We start from the raw sequence: 17,009 nt of genomic DNA, 5'->3' as shown, positions 1-17,009 counted from the left end.
TTCAAAAGAAAACTTTAAAGAGACATTTAACATTCTTTCTTTCTCTTAGTGTTTACATAACTGGCCTGTAAGGAACAGAAAGAATCTTGGGAGAGAGTATGAAACAAAAGTAGTTTTAAAAGTTTTACATAAAAAGAGCCATGTTATGGCAGGTTCTGTTTTCTAAGTAAAGTATATATTATAAAGGGGAACATCAACTTGCAGACATGTAATTTGGGAACCTGTTAATGGGTCTACACAGCAGAGAAGGCACAAGTCAAACCGCATCAGTGAAACCACTTTTATTTTTATTTTTTCCACATAGATAACTTCAGGTCAGCTACAAAAATCATGAAATGAAGAACCGATCGCGAAACTGCAAACTCAAAACCACTGGAGTGATAAACAGGATTCCCCCAGAGGACTGTTAGAAAAAATAACCAGAATACCATGGATTCATATTTAAGTAGTAAACATGTCATATATTTAAAAATAATAAATATAGAACAGCAGTAGAGAAACTATAGCATAAACAGCATGAAGTATCATTTTATTTTTTAAGACAGATGAAATTTCTAGGCACAGTTTTAGGCATTAAAGAGGACACAGAGGCATAGGTTAGTGTGCGCTGCTCTGTACAAAAATACGGTCTGAATAAATTACATTGCTAGCCATACAATTAGACGTCACTTACCAGTCAGTTCATTGCATGTTTAATAATATACAGGTACATGCTAATCCATATATATCATTTATATTTCAAACACATAGGTCTCTCTATATTTGTCTTTAAAATTTACAAGTTGAACTTACAAAAAGCTAAATAGTTGTGCAAGAAATCCAAATAACTAGCCCTGCTGAGTACTTTATGCTCTATGTGTGTATGTACGTGTATATATCTCTTTAAGTTAAACAATGGATTTATAGCCAACAGTTTTGCTTGTAAGAAACCATCAAGCAAACCTAAAGCTGCAAAGACATAATGTAGGTGAAAATTCACATGTGTTCATTCTGATAGATGAAAAAGTATTTTGGATGAACAACAACTTTCATGTTGTACTGAGCTTGTTAGTCATGAAATACTTTCAAATATTAGTGATGGTAGAAATATAACATAGGGCTCTTCACTGGGAAGGGGAGAAAAGTTATATAAGAAATCTACTTTTCAGTGTACTGCAAACATGTGTGCCTTAGCCTATAACATATTCTGTCATTTTCCAGCCTGTCATATTGACAGAGAATGAAAACTTGATAAGACTCAAGATGTGATATTGGTCTAACAGCACACTGCATCCTCTATTAGGACTAAGAAAAGTGCCTGATTGATGTCAGCACCAAAGTACTGTTCTTCCATTATTCAGGAATAAGGAGACTCTCTCACAATAGAGAGTGTTTAGTAGCCGAAATCCCTATCCAACAAATATCGTATTTCTCATGCTGCTCTGACAATATGCAATTAACTGCAAGACAGTCTGGCCCAGATTTTACTATTTTTTAAGAAAATTGCTTCAGAAGATTCTATAATACTAATACCATTCTGGAAAACTTCCACCCAGTTTCTAGTTTCTTATGATTCTATGGAGAATCATATACTTTTACAAAGGTTTCTCTCTAGGATGCATTTAATTACTTTTGTCTGTCATTGCTAAAGTAAGATTAAGCCTAGTTCTTTATATTTACTTTGTGATTCTATAGAAAAGTCACAAGATAGGAGGGTGTTTTTTTTTAAGTGTTTGAATAATAAAATAGATCCCCCCCCCTGTTGTTTTGGCAACAGTTCTTAAGACAAGCTGAAAGCAGAACTCTCCTCTGGGAGGTAAAGCAAATTATTAAATACTATTGATGTGGTCCTGCTCTTAACGGATTTTGCAATACAATAGAACGTACGTAGGTTTTAAATGATTTTTCCAATGCTTCTTTCTGCAAAAGGGCCAAAACCAGGACATACTGTTTTAGTGTCTTTGTTAACAAAAATAACTATCTATAACTTTTATATTAGAACTGTATTATTTGATATAAAAATATGTTTATAATTAAACTATCCAAATTTGTATATTAAACAGGATTAATGCAAGTTTGCAGTGTGAGATTAGCTGCAAACTTTTTCCCTATCATTAATATTTCCTTCCATCTGAACAGCCAAATGATTCCCTTAACATAAATTCATCATAAATGTGTGCACAAATCAGTTAGCCCATTAGTTAACTTCAGAGGACCAGGTGATAACCAGATGAATTCTACTCCTCTACTGAGACATTTAAACATTTCTATAAATCTATTGCTATTCTTTTATTTTTTAATAAAGACATTTAAAGTACTTAAAAAAAGCAGCCTTCTATTTTACTGAATTTTTAACAAAATGATCATTCTAATTGCTATTCTCTTTTGAACTACAGTGCTTACAGAAGAATCATGAATTTTCAGATTAACACCATTTCAATTTTTCTTCTTAAACAATTCTATTAAAACTTTCAGTGAAACAGTAGAGAACATAGAGCAAAAGTTTTAAGGTATATGTACTTTTGTACAGTAACTAAGTGTGAATACCAATCTAAGCCTCTTAACGTGTACAAGGTTAGTGTTCAAATCACTTCACTAGAGCAAATATTACTTTTATGTGTAATAGGCAAATGCATGTATAGGGCTAGGGAACAACTTATTACCATTTATACTAATGGTTCACCTTCTATAAAAATAGTTAAGCTTGTTACATATGCACAATTATTTGCGGTAATGTTTGGTAAATGATTTAAAGGGTACTTCGGACAAAAGCAACTCATGCATATTTCTTTCTAGTTGCCCCAGGGAAAGTAGAGACTCTCAATTTTCCTCATTCTAGATATGGTTGAGGCACAACTGCTAACCACATAATGAAAAGCACATGTCTCCAAGACTCGACTCCCTTCCCGGGGAGAAGCTGATGGCCAAAGCATTGCCTCCCATTAAAAAAAAGAGTATTCTTGAAGGTGGAATATGTACCCTGAACCAATTACATTCAGAACTTCCATTAGGTGCCAAAGGGCAGTTCACTTTTCTAAAGCTCGCTCAAGCAAATAGCCAATGGCCAATCTAGTCATTGGGTGGGATAAGCAGGAGACAAGGACTCTAACAGTGGAATCCTTGTCAGAGCAAAGGAACTTCTAAATGTTGCTTATGCCAGCTGCTCCCCTGCAGGCAATAGGAGATTCAGGCATTTCTCATTCCAACTAGTTTCTCACAATGGTTGCTGTCATATAGACCCTTCACTTGTCAAGAAAAATGACATGAACATATTTGAAGTTTGCAGCATTTGCCTATGTCTAATCAGCTCTCTTAATTTGTGCAGGTCCCTAAAATGGATGTAAAAGCTGGTTATGATGTTGACAGCCAAAAGGCAAAAGATATTAAATCAACCGAGCAAACTGCTTGATGCTCCACAAGTGTTTTAGAAAACAGGGAGTTAGAAAAGATACAGACATAATCCTTTTGTTGGATGGTTGGTTGTTTTTAAAATTTCAGACTGTTGGTTCTAGTAGTAGTCTTCGTAGTTCTTAGGGTTCAGGCAATAAAGGATGGCACCCCCAAACGAAAATATAGTTGCACCCCAGGCCAGGCCATAACCCCAGTTGAACTCATGGTAAATTTTCAAGCTCACAGTTTCAATGAACTTGATTGGGTAAAGGACCAGGCTGCAAACCTGTAAAACAACTGAAAGAAAAGCAAATAGATTTTAGAAAACTGTTATTTGCAGGAAATAAAAGGGTACAACATATATATATATATATATATATATATATATGAGAATTACTTTGTAATCAAATATTAAAGCCAAAAAAATTGAAGGACTGCTTGTTCTAGATGGTATACCTGAAAACATTAACATTTTTTTCTTTAACACTGTTTCACAATATAGTAAGAATTACTGTTAGTAATTAGTAACTCACAGTAATAGTACTTGATGAGATAATTAATGCAATAATTTACAAGAGCATAGTGATTCTCACTTTACAGACATACATATATAAGCATCACTATTATGCAAGTATTACTGTAAGTTCAACTGTTCCACTATACAAAATCTGTAAATAGTTTCCCGAGAACAGTATTCCCAAATACCCCAAACTTTTGCTATTTATTTATGCTCTTAAGGAATTGAGGAATTCAAATTCATTTGTACTGATGAAAATAGTTAAGCTGTGATTTTAAGACACACTTTTCTTGCTGTTGCTTCTCAATACCACAACTGAGCCGATGATTCTAGCAATTCTTACTGTGATGTCTTTCGCTTATATTCCACTGATCAAAAATGATTTTCATTCCTTTCCTCTCATTCTTCAAAAGGGACTCAAAAGAAGCCATATCCAATTATACTTTTGTATTAGATATAATAGATGACATTTATATATTCATTCTTCATCTACTTTCAAAAAAGAAAGAAATCGGGCACGTGGGTGGCTCAGTTGGTTAAGCAACTGCTTTCTGCGTGGGTCATGATCCTGGAGTCCCCAGATCAAGTCCCACATTGGGCTCCCTGCTCAGCAGGGAGTCTGCTTCTCCTTCTACCCTCCCCACTTTCATGCTCTCTCATATAAATAAATAAAATCTTTTTTTTTAAAAAAAGAATGAAATCAATGAAGGCATAGGAAGAAGCTAATGGTACTGAAAACATCAGTGAATGCTGGGTACTACCTCAAGCACAAAACTCAGCTATTCATTCTTAACTAACTCTCACTTCTTAAGTCAGTTGTCAGTCGCGGCTAAAGGGGGAACTGTGATGAGTCATACGTAACAAAATAAAACAAACCAATTCATCAGGAAAGGGAAGGGTTGTTGTTTTTGCTTATATATAAAATTAAAATGGCCCTTATCCTGTGGCTATTTCTATATGGGAGGCACTAGATTACATAAGAGATGATGGCTTCCATTCAAAATCTTCACTGCATATTGCATCAACTATTATATAATTTCTACTTCATTTAAATCAGCTTAACTAGAATTTATGGGATGCGTCTGCCTCATTCTCTACTACAGAACAGCTTCCACCCTCAAGAAACAATCTTAAAAAATCTGGGGTACCATGTACTATGGGGCAGGGATTGGCAAACAACCAAATCTGGTCTGCTGTCTGTTTTTGAAAACAAGTTTTCTTGGAACACAGCCAGGTTCATTCATTTATGTACTGTCCGCACTGTAACAGCAGAGCTGAGTAGTTGCAAGAGAAACTATGCAGCTCAGGAAGTCAGGAGTACTTACTCTCTGGCCCTTTATAAAAAAAAGTTTGCCAACCCCTGATACATAAAGTAAACGTTTAGTCAAAATGACTATTATTTAACTCATCTTAAAAATACTGTAAATTCCAAAAGTACAACAATAAACATGAACAGTGAAAGTGACAAGAATAAAATGTGATATAGTAAAAAAAAAAAAAAAAGATACGGTTTATTATATTTTTTAAAAAGAGCAGTAGGAGGACACCAGGGTGGCTCAGTCATTAAGCATCTGCCTTCGGCTCACATCATGATATCAGGGTCCTGGGTTCGAGCCCCGCATTGGACTCCCTGCTCAGTGGGAAGCCTGCTTCTCCCTCTCCCACTCCCCCTGCTCGTGTTCCCTCTCTCACTGTGTCTCTCTCTGCCAAATAAATAAATAAAATCTTAAAAAAATAAAAATAAATAAAAATAAAAAGAGCAGTAGGATGGATAGTGCGTTTAATTAAACTGGAGTTTTGTTCTTTAAAATCCATGTTCATCTATTCTCAGTACCTATAAAAGATCCATGTTACCAATATGATTCATGTTCTCAGAAGTCTACATTAATGATCCTCTCTCTAGCATAACACTGATGAACTCCAGAACATACATGAGGATGAGATTGCACAAAATCATTCCATTCTACAAGGTTCTGACTAGGGGTCAAGTAACATTTCTGGAGCCAGATATAAGAATTTGAAGCACTTTTACCATGTAGGTCAACACTGCGCCCACCATACTTCTGCACTATAGAGAATGGATGGAAAAATAGGTCCATATAAAATGAGAATCTCTTGGCATCCAAAATGGAAATCAGAACTTGTTTATAGTTTAAAAATCTCAGAAAATGTTTTAAGTCATTGTCAGGACAACTGACAGCTCATTATGTAACCCACACTTGCTCTACCTCCAGCCAGTAAATGCTAAATGTGTATTTAAAAAAAAGTCAGCTGGCTCTGTGACTTCGTGAGGGAAAGGGCACTTTCGTGTATTAAACATCTTAAAACTAATAAGAAGTCAATTACTATCAACCATGAAGTAGAGAAAAAAATGGCAAAGTTAGTAAGTTTAAAAAAAAAAAAGGCATTTCTCCTCACACTTCTATATTCTGGTAACTTGTCAAAGCATGACTGATTCTGCCCGTAGATGACTGAAATATAAATGTGAATTAGGAATAGTCATTCATTTATTCATTCAATAAATTCACTCATTCAATAAATGTTTGAACCAAGTGGTACAGTTTAAGGCATTGGTAACAAAAGTTGCTACCGTCACAGGGTAACTAGGTAAAACCTAGTTACCAATGGGTTAGTTACCCATTGGTAACTAGGCAGAGAATATGGCAGGTATTGTCAAGACACATGAAAATACAAGAATGCCAGAAAACCAGATAGAGGGACACAGGCTGCTCTTTCAGATCAAAAGCTGGGGAAAGCCTCTTTGCGGGGGGTTGCGGGGAAGTCATCTAAGCACAGGCCAGAACAAAGTGAGGGTGCAGGTCAACTGAGTGGGGTAAAGGGCAGAGGCAGTGCAGAACCCCTGACTCAGGAGCAGGCCAGTGGCAGCAGGACATTAGTAAGGACACTGTAGCTGCCGTATAGAAAACGAGGCAGAGCACAGCAGGACAGGAGATGGAAGAGAGAAGCAGGGGCCCATTTGGGGATGGCCCTGTGAACCATGGGTGGGGGTCTGGATTTTATTCTCAGTGTGATGAACAACTGCTAAAGGAGTTTGAGCAGAGAAGTAATAACTAATCTGAATTCTATTCTAGAAGGATTATATGGGTTCTTGTGGGAAACTGCCAGTCCCTAGGGTGAGTTGTTTACCTAGACCGCTTTTAATATTCACTTCAATGTGTTTTATTTAGCAAATATTTGGCCTCCATGGTATAGTACAATGACATAATTTCCCACTAGTGGAAAAGTGGAAATACAACTCCATTAGGCTCCTCCGGCATATTCTCCTGAACAGCTTTCTTAGAGATAAAGCTTTATTGTGTTGTAGCCAGATGAAAATTACCCCAAAACGCTTTATGCCTCTGAATTATTTTACTCTCTTTAGAATCACTGAGAGAAAAGCATGTAATAGCAAAACTGAGAAAAAAAAACATAAACCTGCATTTGTAAATAACTTTTTCCACTTAATAAAAAATACACAGAAGCAGGTAAAAATGCCTCCTTGCCTTTTATAGATGCTGTGAAGGCAAAAACAAACACACAAACCAAGGCCAGAACTCAAGAAAACATCATCACACTTACATTTCTACTTTCCTACCAATCAATGAAACATAATAGGGACTGGTTTTGATATTCTCTGTGCTCTACCTCAGAGGCAACGTAAGTGAAGTCCTGTAGCATTTTAGAATTTGAAGGGAGCTTGAAGTTCATTTTATACCTCTCTCCATTTTTTTTGAAAAGAAGTAACGAAACTACTAACCATGAAATTGTGTGGAGAGAGGCATGACAAGAACTTAGAGATACTGATTTTTGTCTTACGTCTAGTTTTCTTTAAGAGGCTATTTTTCAGCGCTTTCAATGCTGAAACATTGAAAACATTCAATACTGAAATATTCAATATTTTCATTTAAGGGGATATTTCAACAAACACTTATTGGATGTTGACTGTGTGGCAGGTGAAAGGGATCAGACAGACAGGACAAGGCTCTTGGCCGGTCATATTTCATACTCTATGGTGAAAACAGACACATAGATAATTAGAAATGAATGTGTTCAACAGTAAGAGCAGAGGCATGTTCACTGACCCATTAACTACACATTTCCTGAACTCTAATGATGTCCCAAACACCATTTCTGCCTGGATAAAGAAGGGAGGGCTTCCATGAGGAAGCACCATTGGAACTGATTCTTGAAGGATGGACAGGACTTGATCAGAAGATAAAAACAAAAAGACCTCTAGTTAAAAAAAAAAAAAAACAGCAGCTTGTATAGAGCTTAGCAGTATAAGAGGGTGTGCCTGAGGAAAATTCACGAGGTTGGAATAAAGGGTGCATTCCCATGGAAAGGTTTGGTTCAGACTATAAAAGGCTTAGTGTGTCATAAAAATAAGAGACTGGTTTCTACAGGGAGACATCTCAGAGGTTATTTGAATTGTACATGCTATTCATGCCCTACCCGTATGCTCTCATCTTCATCACTCCAGTACACGTTAGCCTGACTTCCAACTGTCAGCAGCACCTGCACTTCTTTGCCTGACTTTTCTTCTGGCCATGAAAGCTACTTTGCCTGACTGCGGGGCAGTCCTGTTGCTCTGGGAAAGTAACACTGCTGGCTCCCCTGCATCACCTCAGCCCTTACCAATGACTCTCAGAATCTGGTTTTTAAACACCCCAGTTCTCTAGTCCTTCCAATGAAATAACTGAGCTGTATGTTGTAAACCGGTTTCCAGAATTTTTCCACGAAGTTTAAGCTCTAGCTGCCTTCAGCAACAACTGGTTTGATAATGTCCTCTTTCTTGCCTACCTTCCCTTCTCTGTCTCACTTTCCGTATCCCTGCTTTTGCCTCCCAGACTAAGTACTTGCACTTGTTTCCTTGTCTTAAATTCTTCCTCTGGGGAAACCAACAGGACAAGTGACAACACCAGCTGTCTATTTGAGAACTGTACCTCATGTGTTTGTGTGCAAGACAGATTGTAAGTGGGAAGGAGACTAGAGATGGAAGGACCCTAGGAGGCTAGTCAATGCATGGATACCTGTACGCAGTGATGACTGAGCTGACACCAGCGGGAAAGAAAGGGAAAGAAGCTGAAGAAAAGGCGGGAAAGGAAGGAGTCGCATAGATAGTTTAAGTCAGATATTATCAAAATATTATCGAAATATAAATATTATCAAAAAATAAAGTAGGGGAAGTTCCAATCTGGAAGTGGAGATGTTTCACTTGAAGAGTTATGCCCTCAACTAAGTCAGTAATGGTGGTTCATGAAAAGGAACTATGGATTTAGGAGATTAATTTAGAGACTGAAGTGATAGGACCTACCAGGCAGATCTCTAAATACAGAATATTTCCAAAAAGAAAATGGTAATTTGGAGAATGAAAACATTTGCCCATGAAGGGTTAGTATGAAGTGATCTTCTTTTCCTTTTTATTCTTTTTTAAAAAGATTTTACTTATGTATTTGAGAGAGAGAGAGAGAGAGTGTGTGTGCACAGGCAGGGGGCAGAGCTAGAGGGAGAGAGAGAGAAGGAAACTCCCCTCTGAGTATCAGAGCCAGGGCTCAATCCCAGGATCCTGAGATCATGACCTGAGCTGAAGGCAGGTGCTTAACCGACTGAGCCACCCAGACACCCCCTTATTTTCCCTTTTAAATTTAATCTGTAACTACCGAGAATCATAGTACATATGAAATTAATTACTGGCATTTATACTATAAACTGTTCTAGCCAAAGGGTAGTTCAATACTGATTAAGATCTGTGAATAGAATACCTTTTTAGCTTGAAATCGAAGCTGCACATTGGTTTTTCTGCCAAAATCTAGAACCAAAATACCTCCAGGCACCTCACTGTGTAACAGGATGGTGTGTAGGGCTACAAAAGGCAAGTCTCTAATCAGAGACAGGTCAGAGGTGGAAAGCAGTTGTAGGACCATGGGGGGAAAAAATCACTATTCTGTACAAACATTCATTTACAGAAAGATTTTTGCAGATAGAACAGAAAGGAAGTATCCTTAGTAAAATTAGTAGGGGTTCTGTTATTTAAAATCTGAATTAGAAGACTGAAAATATGCAATCTGTACCAAAGGCCCTTATAAGAGGCCTGTATATCATCGTAAGTTCCAGTGGAGCATAAAACAGATCTGCAAAACCAAAAAATAAAAGAAGAGGACCTAGAAAGAAGCAGCCCCTTTAATTTCACCAACTCTTAGTGAGAACTAGATGTAACTTATAATCCCATCATATATACCCTATTGTTATCAGTTACACAGTAAGAAATATGTTATAGTCCTCTGTATTGGAAATATGTACACTTTCATGATGCACTATGATTCAGTCACGTTACACTGATGAATGTGTGGTTATTAGGACATTTCCAGTTGCTTACTTCCTTTAGGTGTTGCCCCCAAGAAATAGAGTAACTGGAGTTATGGGATGGACTCCAGCTGCAGCACACAGCTGGCAGCTGAATTCAAATTTCAAGGCTGATTCTGCTCTTGTTTTGCTATGTGTTAGGCATGTCCAAGTAAAGATGAATTGAAACCCTGGCCCTGCAACTGTTTAGCTGGATAATCCTGGGGAATCACTTAACCTTTCTGAACCTATTTCTTCAGTGATAATATGGCAAAAATAAATACCCAATCTTAAGATTGCTGGGGTCAGAAAGAGTATATGCTAAGTGTCTAGCAGTGTTACAGGGGGTAGGTGCTCAATTAATTATTGTTGTCAACCTTATTATTACAGATAGTATCTTAATCTGAAGTTCAGACTTCTAGGACCAATGAATGAAAGAGCTGTGGAACATGGGACAATGTTTTAGATGGGCTGCAATGATGACAAGCTCTTAGCAATTCTTGTAAATATTCAGGCGGGTAACACCCCCCCACCACCACCAAATTAGGAACTTCAGGGACAAATGGAAGATGGAAAATCTTTAAAATATGTTTGGCTGCCTTTATGAGATTTAATCATCAGCTTTTAAGTAAATACCTTTGGAGTATATAATCTAACCCCAAGGCAGTATACCTACATATTAGAGTATTTAACAAGTATTTGTTAAATAAGTGAATGAAAACATGAATAAATTCTTGAGCTGTTTTGGTCTGAGCTTTGTGCTCACATGAAACTTGCTACTTCATAAATTGCCAAGAGAGAAATGGTTTAAGAAAAATTGCACTAGAGTTAGCTAGTTGTTCACGTGCCTGTTTTTCCCTGTCAAGTTATAAGCCACACATGCCTTCATCATCTTTCCAGCATTCATTCAACTATTTATTGCGCACCACGTTGTACTGGGCATAGCACTTGGTGCTGAATTAATTATGTAGTCCAGTGTCGAGATGTTTCTAAGTGCTAGTGTTATGTTTATTTGGATTTTATGTACTGCGTGTTTCAGCAGAAGAAAAGATTATTTCTTCGCTGAGATACGTAACATTCTCTGTGTGTCAACACCAAGATAAGGCTGGGTATTATTTGAAAAAAAAAAAAATTGAGAAAAGAAGAGAAACACAGACTATTTTCAAGCACAACAAGGTGAGAAAAAAGGGGAAATGGCCCCAAATACACATTTACTACAAAGAATCACTAAACTGAATTACAGGTAAGACAGGCCAACCAAGAGAATAAGTATGTTTACTATGGGTTCTCAGATGGGAGAGAGAAACCTTTTCATGATGTTTCAAATAACCAGTAAGTTTTTACCTTGTTTTATGCAAAGAGAACACTAAACTAATGGTTATTTCATTAAAAAGCTTCCATAAGCACAGTGTCAAAAGAGAATGAGTAAAATTCAATCTCAGCACATGTACATTTTAAAAATGTAGTAATATAATGCTTGCTTTAGGTCTCAGCGGGTAGAATATGAATATATGAATATTGCTGTGGGATTCCTTTTATTATTTTATAATTTACTAATACTTGTAGTAGCTAGAGCTAAATAGGAATCTTTATTTTGACCAAATCCATTACCTTAACTTATGGTCATTTACAGTATGTTTTCTTTTACAATCAGTACTTATATTCACACTCTCATAATTTTTGCTATACTTGGGAAAACTGAGGTTTTTAAGAAAGAACTAGAAACTCCTAGTTATTTTTCTAAGCGTGTTTAGAATAGGTGCTTTAAACACGGGATTTCTTTTCAGATTCTGTGTATGCTATTATGTGGTAAGTTAAAGTCTAAATGAGAGAGTAACTAGGTAGCACCATAATATTGGATATTTATAAGAGAATGTCTAGAGTACCTCTATACCTTTCTAAAACCAGAAATATCTGAGTGTTCTAAAGATTATTCAAAACGTAATTCCAGTTTTAAGGAATGGTATATCATTTCAGAACAATCTATCAAAAAATTTTATCACAATTATCTTATCACTATGTTAATAAATCCTAGCTGTAAAGACAAATTTATACTAAAATTAAAATATCTAAGATATTTCATTCTAAGAATAGAAATATCCATGCTAAATCCATGAACCAAGATATAAACAAGAGAACTGTGATGGAATCTTTAGAAGAATCTTCATGGTGTACTAAATGATTCACAATAGAGATCTTTATTACACAGGAAATCAACAAAAAAATGAATAGTATTGCCACTGCCTAAGACTTCAAACTTTTTTTTGTAATGGTGTTTCTGTTCCATTATAAAGTGTCTGTGATGCTATTTAGCTAGTTTTGTGGGTCTCTTAATACCATGTTCCGTCCGTAAGAGGCACCTAATGAACGGCTGGATGAATGAATGAGTCAGTAGTGAATAAGCCACTAATTCAAAATTCAGTAGCCTCCCAGCCCCGGCTCTGACAGTAGCTACTATACAATCTTGAGCAAGTCACTTCAGAGATTTGACTTAGATGTACTTCAGCCCTCTGGACCTTTGTTTTCATAATGCTTACATTCCCATCAGTTCCTGGGTATAAAAAAATGAACACAAACAGCAGGGGGCAGCAGAATACTTCTGATCTTATATTTTTAGATCAAACTACACTTCAAATCCTGAGAAATTTCATCTGTTCCCATCTTTAAACAGCTTTAAAAAAAAAAAAAAATCCATCTAACAGCCGAGACGGTTCTGTCAGTGTCTTCATTATTGACAGTCACAGGGGCTTATTTTGCAGTCTTCAAATCAGCTGTGACTGACAGGATAAATTGAAGGCACCACAAAGAACAATATATCCAAGGCTATACTTATAAATGAAAATTAAAACACATTAATGGACTGGGCTTTTAGTCTTATAAACCCCCTTTCTAAATAGTTCCCTGATTTTAGCAAAACCTCCACCCTACCTTGCTTGATATTTTCATCCAAGCTGTGCGTGCTTCATAGGACAAGGGCTGTTAAATTAACAACTATGCCAGTGACCGCATACAACTGAATTGTTTGATGGTTCAAGTTATATATTATCATTTTTCATTACAAGCATGTTTGTTTCCAAACAGATTTAGAACTTTAAGTTTAAATATATGGGAATTTTTTCCAGTTTCATGTCAGGAAAAAATAATGTTACCTTAAGATCACCAAGGGGGCAGTGAAAGGTGGGGTAAAAAGCTAAATATGAAGACGGTTGGTAAATACATCTGCTGCAATTCATAAGGCAACAGTCCTGTCAAGAACTATGACTTATTCATGTTTTAGTTAGAAGTTTAGAAATTGCCACTGTGTTCTGAAATGCTTAACAAACTGAAAACTAATAAGACAAACCCTTAATCAATTTACCTTAAAATATAACAAATGCCTCTCAATTTTTATGTAATGCAGCAACCCCATACTGCTTTTGCCTGAGAAGAGAGGGGTGGTAGAAAGGTTCCTGCAACTTGAATACCAGTTTGAACATAATAAATATATATTTACCTGCTGCAAAAAGCATGACAGCAACAGGTCTGTAGAAGCGCCTTCGAGATCCCACGCAGATAGAAATCAAACCCACCAGGAATGCAATAAGAATGATGGCAGCACCGCCCAAGAGTAAAGCCAGAGTAGCAATCTGCCAATCTGGAAAGAAAAAAAAGAAAGGTATTGCTTTTAAGCAGTCTGTCCTCAAAGAATCAACAGAATGATGTTCTGCAGCCTGTACCTAGCTACAGCTAAATACATGGGATCCGGCTGCATGCTAAGCATCCTTTGGGAACTGAACTGTTTTGCAACAAAAATTACCATAAACGTCCTTATTCAGAAAAGTCTCTTATGCTAAGCTCAGCAGTGTTTTTAGACCAGGGGTTTGCCACGCTTTCCAAGGATTCTACTATGCCTTCATGGTAAATTAGGTATCCTTTCCATAACCTATTTTCATTATTTGATTGTTTTCTCTATTGAGCTATAAAGTTCACAAATCTTAAATATGAATATCGAGACTAGGATGACATTTTATATATATTCGTATGCACACATACCACCACCCACATTAAGATATAGACCATTTTTGACACCGGGTTTCCTTCGTGCCCCTCCCCAGTCAATAATCCTCCTCCCACCCAGGCTAGTAAGGGACATCTATCACCTTGGATTCATTTTTGCCTATTCTTAAACTTTATGTAAATGGTATGAACTCTTTTGTGTCTGGCTTTTAAGTCTGTGATATTGATTTTGTGTCTGATTTTTACATCTCTGATATCCACCCATGTTGTGTGGCAGTAACACACTCCTTCATTCTTTTTTTTCCTGTCCTTTCTTGTCTAGCCTTCCTTCTTACCGCACCCCCAACCCCCCCAAAAACCAAGTTTTTATTTGCCAGTCTTCCCTAAAACAACTCCCCCAGCAAAATAGCATCAGGAGAATTTGTTGCTGTTTGTTCTTTCCTCCTCTCTTTCATTTCATTTTAATCTCACTGTGGTATTTACCACAAGGATGGTTTGTGAAATTAAGTATTCCCAGAGAGCCAGAATGTACTCTAAACAGCTGTCGGCCCCCTTTCTTCATTCATACGTGGAAACAGCAAGTATATATTGACCACATGGTACATACAGGTCTTTGTACGTGGATACTGTGAGTCTCCCATATGCTGAGTGAAACGTAAACCTCACAGAAATGCATCTGTCATTTCTTATAAAGATATAGAAATAGCATGACAGAAAATTGGCCCATTTCCCATTCCATAAGAAGAGGAAAATGTTCTCTAAGAAGTATAGCAAAGTGAATATATGAAAGCACTATTCAGTTTAAGAAGCATCACAAAAAAAGTTATTGTGCAGAACATTCTTCAGTGGGGGTCTTTTGGAAGTCCCAGGCCGCCTCTTCTGGTCCTCACTGTAATGTATGTGCAGAAAATGAAAATAGACTTTAATCCATGGTTAAATTGCAATGTAGTCTATCCAAAGTCAAGAACTCATGATATTTTGATGCTGCACTCTGAAATTATCCCTCCAGAAAGCTTTCAAAGCACACTCTTTACCACTGTAGGATAGGGGATGAATGGAGGAACCTATAAAACCCTCGGATTTTCTTCTCTTCTTTACACTTATATATCTCCGCCTTAAGTGTCCTCTCCCACATCTTTGCCTTGTAATAAATTCTGGATTTATAACTGGCACTGACTCAGAACTTGCATTGCATTCAGGAAACAAACAAACAAGGGGAAAACAGAAAAAAATCCACACTTCTAAAATATAAAGGTGAATCGCAAGAAAGTAGAGAGCATTTTTTATGCCATCTATTTGTAACAAAGCCATATAACTTCAAACAAAAGTATATCTGGCTTTCAACTAGAGTTTAAAAGGATAGCCATACTATGGATTTTTTATTCCATAACAGCATGTAGCTTTGAATTTAAAAAACCCCAAAGAATAATCCTTACATTTGGAAGTCTCTAAATTTCTTTGAAAAAGTTTATACATAGCACAATTATTTTTTACTTTAACATAACAGAAATTCTTCTGAAAACTTTTAAGTTGAAATTTCTGAATAAGTAAAATTTTCATTGTATTAAAGTGTTTAGGGTACAAAAAAAATCCTTCCATTCATTAATCAAATTCTTTAAGAGAGACTATGTGGAACACTGTCTAGTTGGACCATTAATTTATAAAATGTTTATTACCGTTAGCATCTCCAAATTCCTTTAAATAAGAATTTTTACAGAATCAATTTTAAGTCAAGATACAACCAAAATATTCACTCACTTTAAAAAATAGCTTAAAAGACTGCTTTTCTGGTAAGTTCTTTCACACAGCCCAATATGTATGCATAAAATGCCACACATTTGACTACTTCCACTTTTAATCCAAAAGAAAAAAAGGAATTTTGTTCACTTTTCTCTACTTTAAATATCCTCAAAGAATAGATAAAACACATGTATTTGTTTGCATCTTGTAAAAACAAACTAAGACAGGAAAAAATTGGCAAAATTTTCCCATAAAGGGCCAGACAGTAAATATTTCAGTTTTATGGGTGATGGTCTGTGTTGCAACTACTCAACCTCTGCTGTGTAGTGTGAAAACAGCCATAGACAATATGTAAATGAATGAGCATGGCTGTGTCCTAATAAAACTTTATCTACAAAAACAGGTGGTGGGTTAGTTTTGACCCTCTGGCTAAAATTTACTGACCCCTGGTCTGTACTTTATGTACCATTAAAAAATGTTGAATTTTTTTCTATGTAAAGGTCTCTCAGACAATAATAATTTCGTAATAAAGTCAATTTGATAAATGCGTAATAAAGGTGTGCAAAGTGATGCTGACCCAATTTAGCAACTGAAAAGTACAAAAAACACAAATCTCACAAAATGTCGAATCTCCTTCATGTCATAGAGAAAACCAATAAAATGCAATAGAAGCCACCAGGAGAACAACACTTATTAAAAGGGACTAAAACCTAATTAGGAAGGGAACCTCTTACATCACAGGAAGTAGTTCTAAAAAGTAAGTGAATACAACCAGTTCTCATTTTCTTCCTTTTTTTTTTTTTTTTTAAAGATTTATTTATTTGGGGAGGGGAGGGGCAAGGGAGAGGGTAAGACATCTCAAGGACATGGCTGAGCATGGAGCCCAAAGCAGGGCTCCACCTCATGGACCCTGAGATCATGATCTGAGCTGAAACCAAGAGTCAGACTGAGCCACCCAGGGCTCCTTTTTATTGTCTTCTCAAAGTCCGGTATCTCTCTATCTATTTTTAGTACTGAGGGTTGTGGCTAATGAAAGTCATACTAG

The 17,009-nt window shown here is 36.5% G+C and overlaps 1 protein-coding gene across 1 annotated transcript in view; it reads right to left on the bottom strand.

Moving 5' to 3' along the window:
• Window positions 1-266: 266 nt before the first annotated feature.
• The window catches only part of TMEM47 (transmembrane protein 47), a 30,147-nt gene continuing 13,404 nt past the window's right edge, over window positions 267-17,009 (bottom strand). The window contains exons 2-3 of the mRNA XM_082717913.1: window positions 13,722-13,862; window positions 267-3,666 (exon numbers count right to left, since the gene is read on the bottom strand). Coding sequence (XP_082574039.1) covers window positions 3,488-3,666; window positions 13,722-13,862 — 320 coding nt within the window. The 3' untranslated portion in view covers window positions 267-3,487. The remainder of the gene's footprint in view (window positions 3,667-13,721; window positions 13,863-17,009) is intronic.

This window comes from Mustela nivalis (assembly GCF_964662115.1).
Source record: "Mustela nivalis genome assembly, chromosome: X".
NCBI lineage: Eukaryota > Metazoa > Chordata > Mammalia > Carnivora > Mustelidae > Mustela > Mustela nivalis.
Note: the sequence above shows the minus strand (reverse complement) of the source record. Positions and strands in the feature narration are given on the sequence as shown.